General features: G+C 33.9%; 1 protein-coding gene across 46 annotated transcripts in view; it reads left to right on the top strand.

Annotated features, from left to right (window-relative positions):
* Positions 1-19,730, top strand: part of RIMS2 (regulating synaptic membrane exocytosis 2) — a 734,990-nt gene that overhangs the window by 158,265 nt on the left and 556,995 nt on the right. For all 46 annotated transcript variants that reach the window (XM_058275873.1, XM_058275894.2, XM_058275868.2 and 43 more), the window contains one exon: positions 6,885-7,095. In XM_058275873.1, coding sequence (XP_058131856.1) covers positions 6,885-7,095 — 211 coding nt within the window. The remainder of the gene's footprint in view (positions 1-6,884; positions 7,096-19,730) is intronic.

The following is a 19,730-nucleotide window of genomic DNA, read 5'->3' on the forward strand; positions in this document are numbered from 1 at the left end:
CCACGTGGGCACTGGCTTGCTGTGCAGGTATGCTTTCTGTTCTTCTTTTTCACCAGGAGGCCCCAGGGATCGAAACCGGGTCCTCTCATATGGTAGGCAGAGGTCCTATCACTTGAACCACATCTGCTTCCTCCCAAGGAAGGCTTTTAAAAGGCTTTTCCTCTTCCCCCTTCTCCATATTAAGGAGGGATCTCAGCTATTTGCTGTCTTGATTGGCTGCATTTCTACTTTTGCTTGTTAGCTTTCAGGGAGCCAATAGGGAGGCCTTTCTGTTTGGAGGTATCCAGAACTTCTTTTTATAGGGTATCATGGGTATGTTCTGACCAGTGACCTTCCCTTCTTTCCTAAACCAACCTGCCTCAGTTCTGCCAGTACAATAGTTGTTTTGGTTGAGGGACTGTTTCTCAGAGCTTCCTACACTGCCATTTTCCCACAAGCCTCTTCTCAGATCTGTACTGTTTTATTTTATTTTATTTATATTTATAGATGCTGATATCAGGTTAGAGAAATTTCTGTCCTAAGTTTGCTAAGCAGATTTGTGAAGTGCTTTCCCACCATATTTTGAGAAAATTATACTTTTTTTCCTTAGCCTTTTAACATGGTGAATTACATTGCTTTGTTTAAAATTTGGAAACAATCTTGTATTCCCAGGATAAATCTTGTTTCTGTTTCTGATATATTATCATTTAACTTGTTTCTGAATTTGATTTGCTAACATTTTGTTGAAGATTTTTACATCTTTTTGTGAGGAATATTAGTCTATAATTTTTTTTTCTGGCAATATCTTCGTATGGCTTTATCATCAGTGTAATGCTGGCCTTATGAAATTAGTTGTAAATGTTCCTTCCTCTTCTGCTTTATGCAAGAGATTGTGTGGAATTGGTATGGTTTTTTCCTTAAATGTATGGCAGAATTCACTAATAAAACCATCCAGAGTTTTTATTTTTGGAAATTTTAAAGCTATGAATCAAAATTCTTTAACAACTTGCTGTAGTTTGCTAGGCTGCTGAATTGCAGATATCATGAAATGGGTTGGCTTTTAACAATGGGAATTTATTAACTTACAAGTGTTGAGGCTGAAGAAAAGGTCCAAATTAAGGCATCATCAGGTGATGCTTTCTTCCCAGAGACTGGCTGCCAATGATTCTGGACTCCTCTGCCATATGGCAAGGCACATGGGGGCATCTGCTGGCTCTCCCTTCTCTTCCAGATTTTATTGCTTTTAGTTTCTTCCTTCCGTGGCTTTCTCTCTTTGTCTGAATTTCATTCTCTTATAAAGGGCTTCAGTAAGAGAATTAAGACCCACCCTGAATGAGGAGGGTCATATCCTAACATCCTCCTCACCAAAAGATCCTACTTTTGTGCCCACATCCACAGGAATGGATTAACCTTTAGAACATACTTTTCTGGGGTCCATATAGCTTCAAACAATTACAGCTATTGGACTATAACAGCTGTTTGACTATCCGTTTCATCTGGAATGAGGTATGATGGTTTCTGTATTTTAAGGATGTGTTCTATTTTCATATTAGTTTCATTTATAAGCATAGAGTTATTTGTAGTAGGTCTATAGTAATCACCCTTCTCTCATTCTTGCTATAGGTAATTTGTGTCTTTTTTCTTACTATCTTGGTAATTCTGACTAGAGATTTATCAGTCCTCCCCTCCCCCCATTGTCTGCTCTCTGTGTCCATTTGCTATGTGTTCTTCTGTGTCTGCTTGCATTCTTGTCAGCAGCACCGGGAATCTGTATGTCTTATTTTTGAGGTATTTTGTTGCTTGTGCTTTGGATGTAAAGTTTAAGAAACTATAACCTACCACAAGATCTTGAAGATATTTTCCTACATTTTCTTCTAGGAGTTTTATGGTTGTCGTTTTATATTTAGGTCTTTGATCCATTTTGAGTTAATTTTTGTATAAGGTGCAAGATAAGGGTCTTCTTTCTTTCTTTTGGATATGGATATCCAGTTCTTCCAGCATCATTTGTTAAATAGACTCTTCTGGCTAAGCTGGGAGGACTTGGCTGCCTGGTTGAGAATCACTTGTCTGTAGATGTGGAAGGCCTTATTTCTGAGTTCTCAATTTGGTTCCATTGGTCAATGTGTCTGTCTTTAAGCCAGTACCATGCTGTTTTTACCACTGGATTTAAGTAATATACTTTAAAGTCCACAAGTGAGAGTCCTCCAAGATGAACTTGGTTTGTCTTTTTAAAGATCTTTTTGGCTATTTGGGGCCCCTTACTCTTTCAAATAAATTTGATAATTGGTTTGTCCATTTCTGCAAAAAAGGCTGTTGAGATTTTTATTGGTATTGCAGTTAATATGTAAATCAATTTGGGCAGAATTGACATCTTAATGATATTCAGTCTTCCAATCCATGAACATGGAATGTCCTTCCATTTATTTGCCTTCTTCAGTTCCTTTCAACAATATATTGTAGTTTTCTAAATAAGGCCCTTTATATCTCTTGCATATATGGGATTGTGGTGTATAATTCTTTTAATGTGCATTTGGATTTGTTTGCTTGTATTTTGTTGAGGATTTTTGCATCTGTGTTCTTTAGAGACATTGGTCTCTAATTTTCTTTTTTTTTGTTGTATTTTTATCTGGTTTTGGTATTAGAGTGATGTTGGCTTCAAAGAATGAGTTTGGTAGCATTCTTTCCTGTTTAAATTTTTCGGAAGGGCTTGGGCAAGATTGGTATTAGATCATCTTTGAATGATTGGTAAAATTCACCTGTGAAATCATCTGGTCCTGGGCTTTTCATCTTTGGGAGATCTTTGATGACTGTTTTGATCTCTTTACTTGTGATTGGTTTGTTGAGGTCTTTTATTTCTTCTAGGGTCAGTGTAGGTTGTTTGTGTGCTTCTAGGAATTTGTCCATCTCCTCTACATTGTCTAGTTTTTTGGCATACAGTCATTCATAGTATCCTCTTATGACCTCTCTTCTTTCTGCAGGATCAGTGGTAATATCAACCCTCTCATTTCTGATTTTATTTATCTGCTTCTCTTTTTTTTTTCTTTTTTGTCAGTCTACTTAAGGGTTTGTTGATTTTGTTGATCTCAAAGAACTAACTTTTGGTTTTGTTGATTCTGTTGGGTTTTTTTTGTTGTTCTTTTTTTGTTCTTGATTTCATTTATTTCTGCTATGATCTTTACTATTTCTTTCCTTCAGCTTGGTTTGGGATTAGTTTGTTTTAGTTTTTCTAGTTCCTCCAGTTGTGTATTAGATCTTCAATTTTAGCTCTTTCTTCTTTTTTAATGTAAGCATTGAGGTCTATAAATATCCCTCTGAATACTGTCTTTGCGGTGTCACATAGGTTTTTTGTTTGTTTGTTTGTTTGTTTTTGAGGTACCAGAGCCAGGGATTGAACTGAGACCTCATATGTGGGAAGTTGGCACTCAACCACTGAACCACATCAACACTGTGGTTGTTTTTTTTTTGTTTGTTTTTTTGCTTGTTTTTAGGAGGTGCTGGGGACTGAACCCAGGACCTCGCATGTGGGAAGCAGGCACGCAAGCACTGGAGCCACATCCACTCCTGTCCCACAGGTTTTAATATGTTATGTTCTCATTTTCTTTCATTTCTAGATATATGCTAAATTCTCTTGCAATTTCTTCTTTGACTCAGTAATTATTTATGGGTGTGTTGCTTAATCTCCATATATTTATGCATTTTAACCTTTTTCTGTCCATTATTGATTTCCATCTTCATTCCATTCCTTTCCTAGAGAAAGTTTTTTTTTGTGTAATTTCAATATTTTTAAATTTATTGAGACTTGTCTCTTGACCCAACATATGGTCTGTCTTGGAGAACATATATCCTGCTGTTTTGGGGTGCAATGTTCTATAGAAGTCTGTTAGGTCTAGTCCATTTATCATATTTTTAAAATTCTCTGTTTCTCTATTTATCCTCTTTCCAGATGTTCTATCCAATACTAAGAATGGTGTATTGAAGTCTCCAGCTATTAATGTAAAGGCATCTATTTCTCCCTTCAATTTTGCCAGTCTATGTCTTATGTATATTTTAGGGCATTCAGGTTAAGTGCATAAATATTTAATATAGTTATTTCTTCTTGGGGAATTACTCCTTTTATTAATATATAATGATCTTCTTCATCCCTTATAAAAGTTTTGCATTTGAAACCTATTTTGTTAGATATTAGTATTGCTACTCCAGATCTTTTTTAGTTACTATTTGCATGGAATATCTTTTTCCAACCTTTTACATTTATCCTGGTTGTGTCCTTACGTCTGAGGTGCATCTCTTCTACACACCATGTAAATGGCTCATATTTTTTTTAATCCATTGTATCAGTCTATGTTTTTTGATTGGAGAGTTCAAGCCATTAACATTTGATGCTATTACTGTAAAGGCATTACTTACTTCATCCATTTTGTCCTTCGGCTCTCTGTTGTAAATCTGTTGTCTGTCTTCTTAACCTTTAATTTACCCTTCCTAACAATGTTTGCTGGATACAGAATTCTTGGCTGGCAATTTTTCTCTTTTGGTATCTTAATACATCATACCACTTTCTTCTTTCCTCCATAGTTTCTGATGAGAGGGCAGCACTTAATCTTATCGAGTTTGCCTTCTATGTGATGCTTTACTTTTCTCTTGCTGCTTTCAGAATCCTCTCTTTATCCTTATTTGTCATTCTGAAAAGTAGGTGTCTCTTGGTAAGTCTATTCAGATTTAATCTGTTTGGGGTGTGTAGTCCTTCTTGGATATTAAAATTTATGTGTTTCATAAGAGTTGGGAAGTTTTTGGTATTTTTTCCTCAAATATTCTTTCTGCCCCTTTTACATTCTCTTTTCCTTCTGGGACACTGATAATATGAATGTTTGTGTGTTTTTCATCGTCATTCGATTCCCTGAAACTCTGTTCCATTTTTTCCATTCTCTTCTCCTGTCTTTCTAGTTCAGATGTTTTGTCTTCAAAATCACCGATTCTTTCCTTGAGCAATTCAAATCTGCTCTCATGTGCCTCTAATCTATTTTTAACCTTATTATCATGTCTTTTCCTTTATTTATTTATTTATCTATTTATTCTCTTTCATTTAAAAAATTTTTTTAAATTAAAGGTAATAGATCACAAGGAATGTTACATTAAAAAACATAAAAAAACGAGAAACATAAGAGGTTCCCATATAACCCACTCCCCACCCCTCATCATATCTTTTCATTCCTATAAGGTTTATTACTTTTCTTTGCAGTCTTTCAAATTATTCTTTATGGCCACCCAGTGTCTTCTTAATATCCTTTATTTCTTTAATCATATTTTCCTTAAATTCTTTGAAGTGATTTAGGAGAATTATGTGATTATCATTGATTATCATATATCTGTATCTATTCAGGATATTTGGTTAGTTCCTTGACTGGGCCATCTCCTCCTGTTTCCTAGAATGGTTTGTAACTTTTTGCTGATGTCTAGGCATCTGAATTTGTTGGTAAATTTACTCTGATGACCAATTTTTCTCTCTTGCCTATTGCTTTTTTTTTCCTTCTTCACAGCTCTTCTTTGATATGTGGTTCAACTTATTCCAAATCTTTAAAATTGCCAAGCTTAAGTTATCAAAACTGGGCCAGCGACTCACTAAGAGGGTACAGATTTTCTCCCAGGCATTAGGAGACAGGGAGTACCATCAAGAGTTTTTGTCTCTGCAATTTCTAGACTGGCCAGCAAATGGCACTCATCAGAACACCTTTCTACAGAGGTGTTTCATTGTCTGTTCTCCTGTGTTCCTGTGTTGAATTTCCAGAGTGGATGAATTCACTGAGGTAAAGCCACCCTGATTCCTTTTCCTTTTTTTCTTGGAACAGCTGACAGGGAGGACGATGTCTGTTCCCTCTCAGTCAGCTGCTGTGAGCCAGGGGCTTTACCCCAGTAATTTCTTAGGTGTTGGGGAATAAAGTCCTTCCCAGCTGCTGCTGGGATGTGGTAATTCACGTTTGTTGTTTCGGCTTCTTTGTCTCTTTTTCCCTCACCCTTCTGGAAGTTGTGTAGCACTGTCCTGGTCTCCTGACCCCCAAAGCAGGTTCCTCAGACAGCTTTTGTTTTTTTTTCTCCTTTGTTTTTGTGAGAGCATTGAACTCTGCCTGGAAGTCCAAGACCATCTTCCCACAATCCTTTATTTTTAACTAGAGTTAATAACACACTTTCCTAGGCCATTTTCCTTAAACTTATTTTATTTTTTTAGAGTGAAAAAGTATAAATTGTTTTTACTTTTATTTGCACAGTGTCAGTTGATAGACTGCTAATATTTTGTTGTGTTTCTTTAGCTGATTAATGTCCAGACTGTTGAAGAGATTTAAACAAGTAGTGAAAGCACTCATCCTGTGTTTCTCCTTCTGTTTGGATTCTTCCGATAAATCCAATTGAGGCTCAGTCTCACTGATTTGAAGTTCATATATTTTAGTTTGACTATCAAATTAGCTCTCACTATTTCTGTGGCTAAATGGCTTATAAAAATAATATTGATATATGGTAATCCCTTTTTTTAATATAACATTTTATGTAATCTAAGTATATTTTTAAAATAAATAAAAATGTTTAATATAATAATATTGGAAATAGCTTAGAGCATATGATTGAAAATATATTATAAGTGGTGGGTATAAATTTTAGGGTTGTATTACAAAGAATATATCCATAAACATGTATAAATTGTTCTTAAATTAATATTCATTTCAGAAAGCAGAACTAATTGCAACATTTTATATGAAGCACAATAGGAGATATTATTCTTTAATTAGGAAGTTAATTTTTTTCTTTTATTCTCATTCTGAAATTTTTTTGATTATGAAATTGTATCTACAGATTGTGTTAATTATTTTTATGAGACCATTAAGAAACCATTTTTTAAAAATCTTTTCTCTCTGCAGAAAACTGCATCAGCAGTTTGAAATGTATAAGGAGCAGGTAAAGAAGATGGGAGAAGAATCACAGCAGCAGCCTGAACAGAAGGGTGATGCCCCAACCTGCGGTATCTGCCACAAAACAAAGTTTGCTGATGGCTGTGGCCATAACTGTTCATATTGCCAAACAAAGTTCTGTGCCCGTTGTGGAGGTCGAGTGTCATTACGCTCAAACAAGGTACAGAAATGATTTAAATTACACATACCAATTCAAGCCTGTTGTTAAAAAAAATAAAGATAGTAACTGACATTATTATTCAGATGAGCCAAAGAACAAAAGCCTTCTCTATTTTTCTTCGTTTTAGATAAAAGAAGTTCTTTTATTTCTTCACTGAATTAAAAAATTAACTTTCATGTTTTAAGATTTTTTTAGAATGATAATATCTTTAGATTTGCAAAGATGACTAAGGGAATTTAGAGATCACTTGGCTTAATTCCTTTATTTTACTGGTGCAGAAAACTCAGACCAAGAGACTGAAATTTGTTTTTAAAGCCATACAACTGATTAACAAAGTTGTGACATAGCATTTTCCTTTACTACACATAACTTTACAAATTTTACATCTGTTCTTCTTTCGCCTGTGTTTCCTGTCCATTCGAAAGAGTCCATTTCCGGCTTTAGGATTATATGTTTAATAATTATATAGAATTTGAAGCTTTATTTCCCTTTATTTTATTTTAATAGTAACAGAATAAGCACACGCAGTATTTTAATGAGGTAATTTTAAAATAGGAAGTTGATACCTTTACATTCATTACTTAGACATTATAACGAGAATTGGTTCTGTGTGATTTCCTTTCTCCCTTTTCCCATTGATCCCCTTTTCTTACTGTTTTGTTTTGTATAGAACTGATAACTTTTCTTTATTTCTTCTAATTTTTCCCACAGGTTTACCTGATAGCTTTTTTTAAAATTCCTTGCCTGGTTGCATTGACTAAGAAAGTGGTGGGAGAAGACTTCCTTGTCTTGCTCTAGACCTTAGGTGGAAAGCATACAGTCTTTCACTAGCTGTAGACTTTTCATAGATGACATCTGGTCATCTATGTTGAGAGTTTTCTAATTTTTTAAATCAGGAATGTATGTTGGATTTTGTCAAATTCTTTTTCTGTGTCTATTGAAAGTAATCAGATGTTTTTTCTTTGTTTAGTGATATGATGAATTATATTACTTGATTTTTGATTGTTAAACCAGTTTTATATTTCTGGGTTAAACCTCATTTGGTCACGATGGATTATCCCTTTTTATATATTAATGAATTTGATTTGCTAAAATTTTGTTTAGAATTTTTGTTTCATCACTTGTGTTTTGGCTAAGATCAAGTGTAGAATTTTTGCTTCTCTATTCAAGAGGCATAGTTATACCTGTAGTTTTACTTTCTTGTAATGTGTTCTTTGGGTTTTGGTATTAGGGTAATGCTGGCCTGATAGAATGAGTTGAGAAGTATTTCATCCTCTCTATTGGGTGAAATGGATATAATGAATGAGATTTTATAGAACTGGTATGATTTCATCCTGTAATGTTTGGTAGAATTCACCAGTGAAGCTATCTGGGTAAGTTTTCTGTGTGGGGAAATTTTTATCTACAATTTCAGTCTTCTTAATAGATATAAGACTAGTCAGCTTACCAGTTTTTTCTTGTGTGAATTTTGATAGTTTGTGCCTTTCAATTAATTTTTCTAGTTCATCAAAAGTCAGATTTATTGGCATAAAGTTGTTCGTGATATTCCTTTATTATTCTTTTAATATCTGTAAAATCTCTTGTGGGCCACCGCACTTATTCCTGATATTGATAGAGTGTGTTCTCTCTCTTTTTACTGTTCAGTCAGGCTGAATGTTAATCAAAGAACTTTTGGTTTCATTGATTTTCTCCTTTGCTGCTTTCTGCTTCGATTTTTATTATTTCTTTTCTTCTGCTTTGGGTCTAAATTATTCTTCTTGGGGTTTTTTTAATCTGAAGTCATTGCTATGTGTTTTTTGTTTGTTTGTTTCAGGCAGGAGGAGAAATGTGGTCCTTGCTTATTAACCTTTTCTTGCCAAAAAAAGCTTACATACCTAACAACACCTGATTATAGTTTAACTGCTTAAGATTATATTTCCCAGTTTCTAATGCATTGCCCCTTTATGCTGATATTGGTCAAGAAATGAATTATGGTGAAAAATCGGAATACTCTTGAAAATCTATTGTATTGTGCTCAATCTAAATCTCCTTATATGCTATGGAAGGTTTATGGAAGAAGGTAGGAGCCAGAGACCCTAGTCCCAATTTGCTCATAGTTTTTCTTAGATATGGTTGAAATATCAGTGGAATAAGGTAATAAAAGTCATCTGGATTTTACCTCAAGGAAGACAGTTCTGGATTTCTTTTATTAGTTTTTTCTACATTTGCATTCAGATGAGAGATCATCATAAGTTGGTCTTAATTTCATGAGAAATCATTCCCTTTGGATAGTATGAATAAAGGTTGTCTATATTCCAAATAAGAAGAATATTGAGTTCCATTTCCCTTTACAAATTAGATCATCTTGCCTATGTTTAATTGGCTTATGCTACAGAAGAAGTCTTTTGCTATCAATGGGTGCTAAATACATTTCTTTGTAATAACCCCACAGGATTAAGCTCAGTGAAATTTAGTCAGACTGTGTTATAAATACTTTGCAGCTTAAATTTTAATTATGAAATTATTTAAAAATTCTTTTAATAATCTCATGAGAAAAAAAGATAAAATAGACTTTTGTTTTAATTTTGAGGCTCTTTCTTGTGGAGTTATTCTTAAAATGAATCAACTCTCTTGAGGTACATTTAGAATATATATATATAATCAGTGAAGAGCAGGACACATGGAAGTACCAATACAATAAGATTTTATGAAATAATACTTCCATATATTTCATTTCAAGATGATACCCTCTTCATAAATGAAAAAATAATGACTTTATAAAGGAGAATTTATTTTGTCATCCTTGACTGGTCACTCTAGTAGGAAAGACATTAAAGGTAATTTATAATGAGAATTATTTTAAGTGTCAACATGTGGAAACTTTAATTTTTTGTTTAAGTGGGAAAAATAGATTGCTAACAGCTTAACAGTTAATCTAATTTTTAGTAAAAATTAGAATATACATTTTCAAAATTATATTGTTTAACTTACAAATGTAAGAGAAATTAACTTTTTACTTTATAAATTATCAAATTAGAAGTAGAATGAATTATAACTTACAATGGTTAAGAAGAAAATTATTCATATGCAAATCCTTTAAAATCTAATGGTATAAGTGTACATCACTTATGTATCTGATTTTAGTGATTATATTCAAATTGTGCACTGAGAGATAAAATAATGATTAGAGTATTTTTGCAACCCTCTAGGCAGTATTATTTTTTTTTAAATTTCAAGCCATTGTGATTATCTGCAATTCTGTAGATATGCTGTCTAAAAATGACAGTGTGCTATGCAGACAGTCCCCATACACCCAAGGCAAGCAATATCACATATAACTTTTCTTTCACAATTTGTAGAGTTACTAAATACTATTATATCAGAAATAATTTTACATTATTTAGGGAGAGGGTGACACAAGGTGAGAAAATCAGAGAACCAGGTTCTTTTCCTGCCTTCATAGTGTGTGACATTTGTTTGACAAGTCATTTCATCTCTAGTGCTTCTGTTTTAAAAATCTGAAAATTGAAGGTGTCAATCTAAATGATTTCTAAGGTCTCTTCTGGGTTTAACATTCTATAATTTATAAACATTAATACTAGATTACCCATGTAATTCTTTAAACACTTGAAAAATATGCTCATATAGAAAAATTTTTCTACTGCTTAATTTTTAAAGTAATTAAGAAGCTTTATTAATGCTCTTAGGTTACTATATATAGTATAGTGTGAGTTAAGCTTTGGTTTTTATCCGTTCCCATATTTATATAACATATGGGTGTTTAGGGCACCCATAAGATACTTTTGCTAAGTATAGAATCTAGATTGACAGTTTTTGGTGTTTTTTTTGTATTTTAAGTAAGTTGTTTCTTGCCGTCTTACTTTCATGTTTTCCTGTATGAAGTGTGATTTCATTCTCATCTACTATTTTAGAAAACTTTGTAGGACCACCATTAAGCAAGTGGTTGCAATTGGTGAAATCTTTAATTTCCAGTTTGTATGGCTGAATAATCTAGAATATCAAAGATTATTATTAGAAAATAGTTATATAATTTAAAAAGAAGAAGAGGAGAATTATTTCCCTTCACTGATGTCAACTTCTGCAGTGGTATAGGGTTATATAGTAACTATGAAAGAGTCTGAATTGCAGAATCTTAGGAAATTATATTTACCTCATAATGCATGTCAGCATCATGAAAATAGGCATGGTAATGCTTCAAACTCATTATATGGAAAACATTTTTGCCAAAGTATACACAAACTAGATCCCTGTCTTTATTGCAACACCTTTAATTCATTTTTTGTTTGGCTACCCTCCTCCACCTATATACCATAATAAACTGTGGAGCTATTATTTAGAAGAACAATTAAAGTAAACTTACAAATAAAATCATTGCTACCAATTTGGAGTTGTTTATCTTCAGGTATCTTTGGGTGATTTCTTGGGTCCTGTTTACTCTGAGATATGCAGTGGTCTTAAAAGTATGGTAGTGTACTCTGCTGTGGAACAAAGACTTTCTGGAGAGTAGGTGGGTGTGAATAACTTCAAGGGCAAGGATTTCCATAAGTATTCTTTCTTAAAATTGAACTGAGAACCCTCTATGTTTTGTGAATTTTTCTTTTCCAGCTCACTTTTTCAATTGCCTTTCAGAAGAAAAACATGCTTTTCAACACTCTTTAATCTGTGTCTAGTCTTACTATAGTATATTGCCTCAGGATATAAAAATCCCTTGGGCACCAAAGGAACACTTCTAAAATTAATTGTCCTAAGAGAGAGTTCAATGAGAGCAAAGCAAAACGAAGTTCTCTAAGAAATAAAGAAAGGTACAACACCTTATGTCATTCGGTAACAGACTTGGCAATACTCTGGTGCCTCGTCTATCTTTTTTAAACATAGAATTGGGATGTGAGATGATTGTTATGTTGGCCCATTATACCACATTTACCTGAATTAAAAAATGAATTTGGAATCTTTCTGATAGAATGTCAGATTTGTCTGATGGTTTTGCAGTGCAAATTGGTTTGCTAATTAGGTTATATAGTAGGCGTTTTCCATAAATTGAATGAATTCAATCTGTACCTCCAAGATTTGATGAAAATAAAATTAAAGCATATCTAAATACACATTGCATAAGAAAATATAGCCTTTCCAAATATTTAAACTTTAAATATTAACTGAGAAATATGGGAGGGAAATATGATTTTAGAAATTTCTTTTAGAGAAGTGAAAACATATTGCTTGGCTTTTGACATACCTGTATTCAAATGCTGCCTTGGTGTCTTAATGTCTTCATTACTAGATAAGGTGAGCACCTTATCAGTAAATAAGGTAAGCGCCTGGTTAAATAGATTTCACTTAGCATATATGGGGAAAATTATAACAGCATGTTTAATGGATTCTAATCATAGTAGGACATTGTACAATGACTTAATATGTAAAGGAATTCAGGCTATCGCCAACACTGCGGAATGATAAAACAGACACTAGATTTGGGAGCGCAAAGAAAGTGGAATGCAGGCCAGACATGTGAAGCGGATTAGACCTAGTAATACATTCTTTTTTCCTTTTAAATGAAGTAGCCTTTTCCATCATGCCCAACAAGACTCTTTAACTTCAAATATAAGCAGAAAAGAAATCCCCTGTATTAGTTTTGTAGGCTTCTCAAGAATATGCCATAAAATGGGTTGGGTTAAACAATGGAATTTATTTGCTCATGGTTTGAGGCTGGGAAAAGATCCAAATTCTGATGTCATCAAGGTAATGATTTCTTCTGTAGACTGTGGTGTTCTGGGGGCTGGCTGCTGGTGATCTTTGGTCTTAAGCCTGTCACATGGTAAAGCAGATGGGAGGATTTCCTGGTCTTTTCCTTTTCTTCAGGGTTCTATTGATGTTCAACTTTTTGCTTTCTGTGGCTTTCCTTCTGTCTGTGTGAATTGCATTCTACTTATAAATTACTCCAGTAATAGGATTAAGACTCATCCTGACTGAGGTGGGTTACACCTTAGCTGAAGTAACCTAATCAAAAGGTCCTACTGAAAATGGGTTCATAGTCACAGGAATAGGTCAAATTTCAGAACATGTTTTTCTGGGGTACATAACAGCCTCAAACCACCACAGACACCTATCTATAATAATGCTTTTTTTAAAAGTTAAAAATAATTTTGATCTACAAAAATAATAGGGCTTAGAATTCTTCTTTTGAAGCCCTATCTTTCTAACTCATCTTTCAGTAAATATATTAAAATATCAGTTGAGTATTGTTTAGGCCAGGCCATACTTTCTACCTAATTTCTATGGCTGGAGCAACCCCCATATCTACTCCTCCTGTAATTCTCAATTTTTTGTATAGCACCACTCTCCAATCTGTCACTCAAACCAGAAAACCAGGAATACTCTCAAGTTTCTTTCCTTCACCTCTCTTTCTTTACTAGTTTTTGATTTTATCATTCCTCTCTATTTCTTCATAAACTACTGACTACTCTCTTATTCATCCTCTCATCTTCCATCACCTGTGTGGATACAGGCCCTAATTGGTTTCTTTGCTCCAATCTTAACACCTCAAACACACCCCTCACATGCGTCTATAGTGGTCTTTGTAAAACGCAAATCTGATTATTTTACCTTCTGCCTAAAAACTATTTCAGTGACTCTCCATCTCCTGAGTGAAGTCTCTAATAGCATAAAGAACCCTTCATGGTTTATTCCCTGACTAACTTTAGACATGAGCTTTGCTCCATTTTGTATGCCCCAACCAAACTAAAGTATTTAGCACTTCTCTCAGATTATCACTGCCTTTTATCTCTTATGCTTTGGCTTACCTTGCTACTTTAGTTTGAAATACTTCTGTTTCCACCTTCTCCCTCTTCCCACCCTACAACCTTCACTCACTTGATGAACACACTCCTTTTTCTGGATGTAAGCATATCAGCCCCCCAATTCCCACGATGGTTGCTTGTTTCAGGTGCTCCATGTAAATTAACCACTTACTCTTTTGTGCCACACTGGATTCTCCAGATTTTTAAACATTTAAACATATATATATTCTCTATATTATATATACATTTAAACATACATATATTCTCTATGTTACATACTATGATATATTCTCTCTCTATATTCTATAGTATATACTATACTATATTATTCTATTTTAAAAAAAAAGATTTATTTTATTTATTTATCTCTCCCACCCTCTTGTTGTTTTGCACTTTCTGTGTCTGTTGATCTTCTTTTTTTTTTTATTCATTTAAAAAAAATATTAAATTCAAAAAATATGAAGTCCCATTCAACCCCACTGCCCCCACCCCCGACTCCCCCCACAGCAACACTCTCCCATCATCATGACACATCCATTGCATTTGGTAAGTACATCTCTGGGCATTGCTGTACCTCATGGTCAATGGTTGTTGATCTTCTTTGTTTCTTCAGGAGGCACTGAAAAATGAACCTGGGATCTCCGATGTGGGAGCAAGGCACCTAATCACTTAAGCCACTCCATTCCCTGCTTTGTTGTATCTCTCATTATGTTTTTCTCTTGTGTCTCGTGTCATCTTGTTGCGTCAGCTCGCCATACCTGCCCGTCATGCCAGCTCGTGGCCCTGCTTGTCCTCTTTAGGAGGACCTGGGAACCTCTGCTCCCTGCTTTGTTGGGTCTTTCATTAGGTTTTTCTTCTCGTGTCTCTTGTTACATCATCTTGTTGCACCAGCCTGCCACACCTGCCTGTCATGCCAGCTTGCTATCTTCTTTAGGAGGCACTGAGAACCAAACCACAGACCTCTCATGTGGTGGACAGGAGTCCAATCATTTGAGTCACATATACTTCCCTATGTTATATTGTTCTTGGTTACATATTTCTAATTTCTCTCACCTACTGTGGATTTCTATGTGTTTGACATATAATATGTCAGTATAAATAATTGCTTAATGATTGGACTGATTGAAGAAAGAAATCTGGTGTACTTATTGTGGGCATGTTTTTCTGGGATTGACATTTGTCTTTTGATTCAGCTCCTTGCTGCATCTCAACACTGTGATAATGTATTCTTGAAGATGGCAGTCCAAACTTGTGAATAATTAAAATGCTAAACTATTCAGGCAGAATTTGATTATTCATTGCTTGTGTATAGAAATACAATTGAGTTGTTTGTTGATCTTGGGAAAATTCACTTTTAAAGACAATTTTCAAATCCAAATTATCCATTGTTTAAAATAAAAATATTCCTCCACAAGGGTTGACCCACATGTGTCATATCCCATGAGATTTTAATCAGTCTTTGTCTTAATGTCCTTGAAAATATTTACATTTATGTTATCTTTGATTTTCAAGCAACTCAATTTCAATTTGATTATTGAGATTAATATCACTTTTGACAATTACAGTGAGACTTCTGATTTAATAGTTTTACTAAAATCTGATTAGAAGATACAGCCAATCCTTTTGTTCTGAATTTCTCTTTGAAAGGGTGAAAAAGAAGATCCATTTTGATTAGGGTTCATCATTCTCATTCTTCCTTTTTCCTTAAACTAAAGAGAATATATAGCATTGATATAGAGGTAGGGATCTATTTTTCTTTTTTCTTTTTTGACAATACAGAGGAAGAAATAGTAGGAGAAAGACTGAATATCTAGAGGAGTTTGAGGGGAAAGTGACATTAGTTTCCTAGGAGACTACGCACTAAGAATGGAAAAGTTGCACAAAGAAGAGTTGTTGGCAGATGAAATTGCCATATTGAGACTGAAATGGTGCCATGACTGTCAAGAGGAAATATCACTGAAAAGATAATAAGACAATGATAAAGTGAGAATGAGAAGGTAGATTTGGGCATAACACTTAAAGTAAATTGGTCTTGGGGGAAGGGGATGGCAGGCTGACTGTTTAACATGAGAAGTGGTAAGATGGAATGGCTGTAGGAGTAGTTGATTATGAGAAAAAACTGGTGGGTATAAATTATATGCAGCAAAATACAATAATATATTATCTTTAGTGGCATCTAATTTTTTTTAGTTACAAAGTTTCGGATACTTCTAAATTAATTGGACAAAATAAGTTTTAAAGTTAAACTATATGCATAATTCATGTAAAATGATCTTTTTTCACTTTTGATAGTATATGATGAAATTAAAGATGAGCAGTGATGCTGTGTTTTTATTGTCTTTATACATAAAATGTTCTTTCTTAAACACTTCAGTTTCTTCCTTTGAGTTGAATGTTAAATTATGATTTTATTTGTGAAATAAATAAAATTGGTATTTAATTACTTTTATGGAAATTACTTTGTTCATGTATGTTGCATGCTCCTTGCTTGAATTGAATGAAATGTATGGAAAAATTTTAGAATTTAATCAAAATGTAATTTAGACTTTTCAGAATTTTTATTTTACTAACTCTTAAAAATTCTTGTTTTAAGAATGGAATTAATTCTTTCTTTTTTTGTTTTGTCTTTTTCTGTCCTTTCTAACTTGCTTTCGTGGATATTCACACCAGGAGGACAAAGTGGTTAGAGTCTTTTTTACTGTCTAATTTTATTTTTTTCTTCTTATTGTTGTTGCTAACTTTAATTTTATAGTTATATTTAATTTATATGCTTTTATGTGTTTTGTTATAGATGTAGTCCATGGTAATTGCTAAACATTGACATATTTAAGCATGCTAATTTTATTGAAAACACATTTTATTATATTATAGATGAAAAATTGATTATTTTATTCAATCTTTAAAAAGGATGGCCTCTTCAGAACTTAGTATTTTTTTTCAAGAAAATTTCATTGCATTCCTCAGTGTGATAAGAATACCTTTAATCTTGTACTGTTTCTCTAAATATGTCATTGTGTTGATCAGATTTTTTAAAAGATGCTTCTAAGTACAAAGATCCAGCCTTTGTAATAACGAGTCACAATCAAATTGAACATGAATTTTATGAGGTATTTTAAGTTGACTATATATATATTACATATAATTTTATTTTTATAACAAGTTTTAGAGATTGGTAAATGTCCATTCTATAGCCTACTTGAATATGGGCTATAACTATATTTTTAAAATAGGCAGGTATGTAGGATTAGACTACAGGATGTATTTTAATAATCTGGTAATGTCTGCCTCGATAGATCTGTATATGCTGTAGAGACTGGTGACCTGCGAATGTAGATAAAATTCTTCAGTTTCGATTTTTTCTTAGGAGTCTGACTAAACCTGGAAGTTTTTTCAATTTTCCAATTTTAAATTGGAATAAAACTCAAAGAGAACATTATGTAGACGAGAATGCCTAAACAGTGGATTCTTCTTTGTTAATTGGAGGCTTTTTCTTCCCCCTCAAAGTCCTTCCCCCTCAAAGTTACTAGACTGGTGATGATGTAGGTGGTGGCAAATATTGTATGAGATAGAAGCAAGAAGATAAATATAGAATGAACCTCTGGGAGGCAGACTTGGCCCAATGAATAGGGTGTCTGCCTACCACATGGGAGGTCCGCGGTTCAAACCCCGGGCCTCCTTGACCCGTGTGAAGCTGGCCCATGCCCAGTGCTGATGGGCCAAGGAGTGCCGTGCCACGCAGGGGTGTCCCCTGTGTAGGGGAGCCCCACGCACAAGGAATGCGCCCCATAAGGAGAGCTGCCCAGCGTGAAAGAAAGTGCAGCCTGCCCAAGAATGGCGCCACACACACGGAGAGCTGACACAACAAGATGGTACAACAAAAAGAAACACAGATTCCCGGTGCTGCTGATAATAATAGAAGGGGTCACAGAAGAACACACATCGAATGGTCACAGAGAGCAGACAACTGGGGGGAGGGGAGAGAAATAAATTTTTAAAAAATCTTAAAAAAAAAAAAAAAAATGAACCCCTGAGCAGCAGAAAAAATAATGTAACTACTTTCTCCTGTCAAACTTTTGAGGCTGTTTTGAAGGCATATGGGTCAATTTACTATATATGCATCCCAGGCTGCACAGTAGTATCCTTGATCCAGGGCAAATACCCTAGAGAAGCTACCAACTTTCTAGCAGCTGACCTTATTAGCTGGCTGTATGTGGTAAAATTCAGGCAATTCAAAACATTTAGAATCTGTAGGGCTACCTTTGTGTCAATACAAGTTGCATTAAAGGTCTGATTGTCTTCTGTGCTTTTCATAATGAATTCTGACATCTATCCCAGAAATGAGGCACTTAATGTTATCAGCTATAGAAATGACTTTCATGTACTGACAAGATTTTGTAACAATCCCTATTTTAAACCAAGGATTGCACAACAGAAAAATATACTAAATTTGTGTTGATCTGGAGCATTGCAAATAAAATTTAGCAGGCCTTGTAGTGATGCTCTTTATATATTACAGTCTAATAGAACTTTCAGCAATTTTTAAAATATCTTCACTGTCTAATACATGTGTAGTTCCTGAGCATTTGAAATGTGGCTCAGGAACTGAATTTTTTATTTTAGTTAATTTAATTAATTTAATTTAAACAGCCTCATGTGACTAGTAGATAAAGAAACCCCAAACCTGGGCAGAAAAAAATTCTCCTACTGTTCAACACCTAAGGCAGGACACAATTCCCTCCACTCCTACTAGCACTGTGTGATAAACATACTGGCAGGCTATGAGAAAGCTAGTATACTTGTCAATGCCAATCTCATATATAACCAAGAAACATTATGGATAAAATATATTTCTATTACTTTACTTTCAGGTACAAATCCCATTGTCAACTAGTTATTTAAGATAAAAACAAGAAAGGAGGCAAATAAACCCAAGTGAACCTTACGTAGTTCAAGTGTTTTGAATTTTTTAAGTTAAAAAATAGAAGATGGCATTCATGTTTTTTGCCTAAAAATCCTGTACATAGGATTCTGGAAATTTACGGTCTAGACACAGAAGATTGATTTACTATAAAGTAAAATTTATTTTTATGTTCTACTGACATAGTTAAACACCTTGATAATATGTGCCTTAGAAATGTTCAGTAAATGAATTCTCACTTATCCTTTGTATTTTAATGAAACTGCATGATAAAATGTTTTAAAATGGCAAATAAACCACCCTTTTATTTCACTGAGTAGAGATTCTATTTTTGCTTTGCACAGTAGTAAATAAAAGCTAGTCTGGAAGTTTACTATAAATTCAAATGTTGATGAAATTACTGGATAGCTTCCATTTGCCCCTAGAGATTCACAAAATGGAATATTATAAAGCAGTTAAAATGAAGTTTTTTTTTCTATGTTAACACATGAAGCGCTACCTCATTTTAACTATTCACATTATTCTATTATGTGAATTTCCTAGAGTAAATTCATACATTTTTTAATGGATTAAAAGTTAGAATATACCCACTTTTTCCTGTTACAAACAAATGAGCATCATTGTATGCTTGTGGGAGATTGTCAAGGATAGACACCAAAAAATAGAATTGGTGTATCATCGGCATCTTCAGTTTCACTAACAAATTATTTTCCAAAATATTTGTACCACTTTACACCAGCAGTGAGAGTCCAAGACTTGATATTGTCATGTTTTTAACATTTTGTCAGTCTGATGGATGTGAAATGGCCTGTCATTTTTGTTTTATATTTTTTCTGTTTCCATGATTATTAGTGAATTAATTGAGTATCTCTGCATTTTTATTGACCTCTTGGTTTCTTCAGGGACTTGCTTTCTCATTCTTG

This window comes from Dasypus novemcinctus, chromosome 14 (assembly GCF_030445035.2).
Source record: "Dasypus novemcinctus isolate mDasNov1 chromosome 14, mDasNov1.1.hap2, whole genome shotgun sequence".
Classification (NCBI taxonomy): Eukaryota; Metazoa; Chordata; class Mammalia; order Cingulata; family Dasypodidae; genus Dasypus; species Dasypus novemcinctus.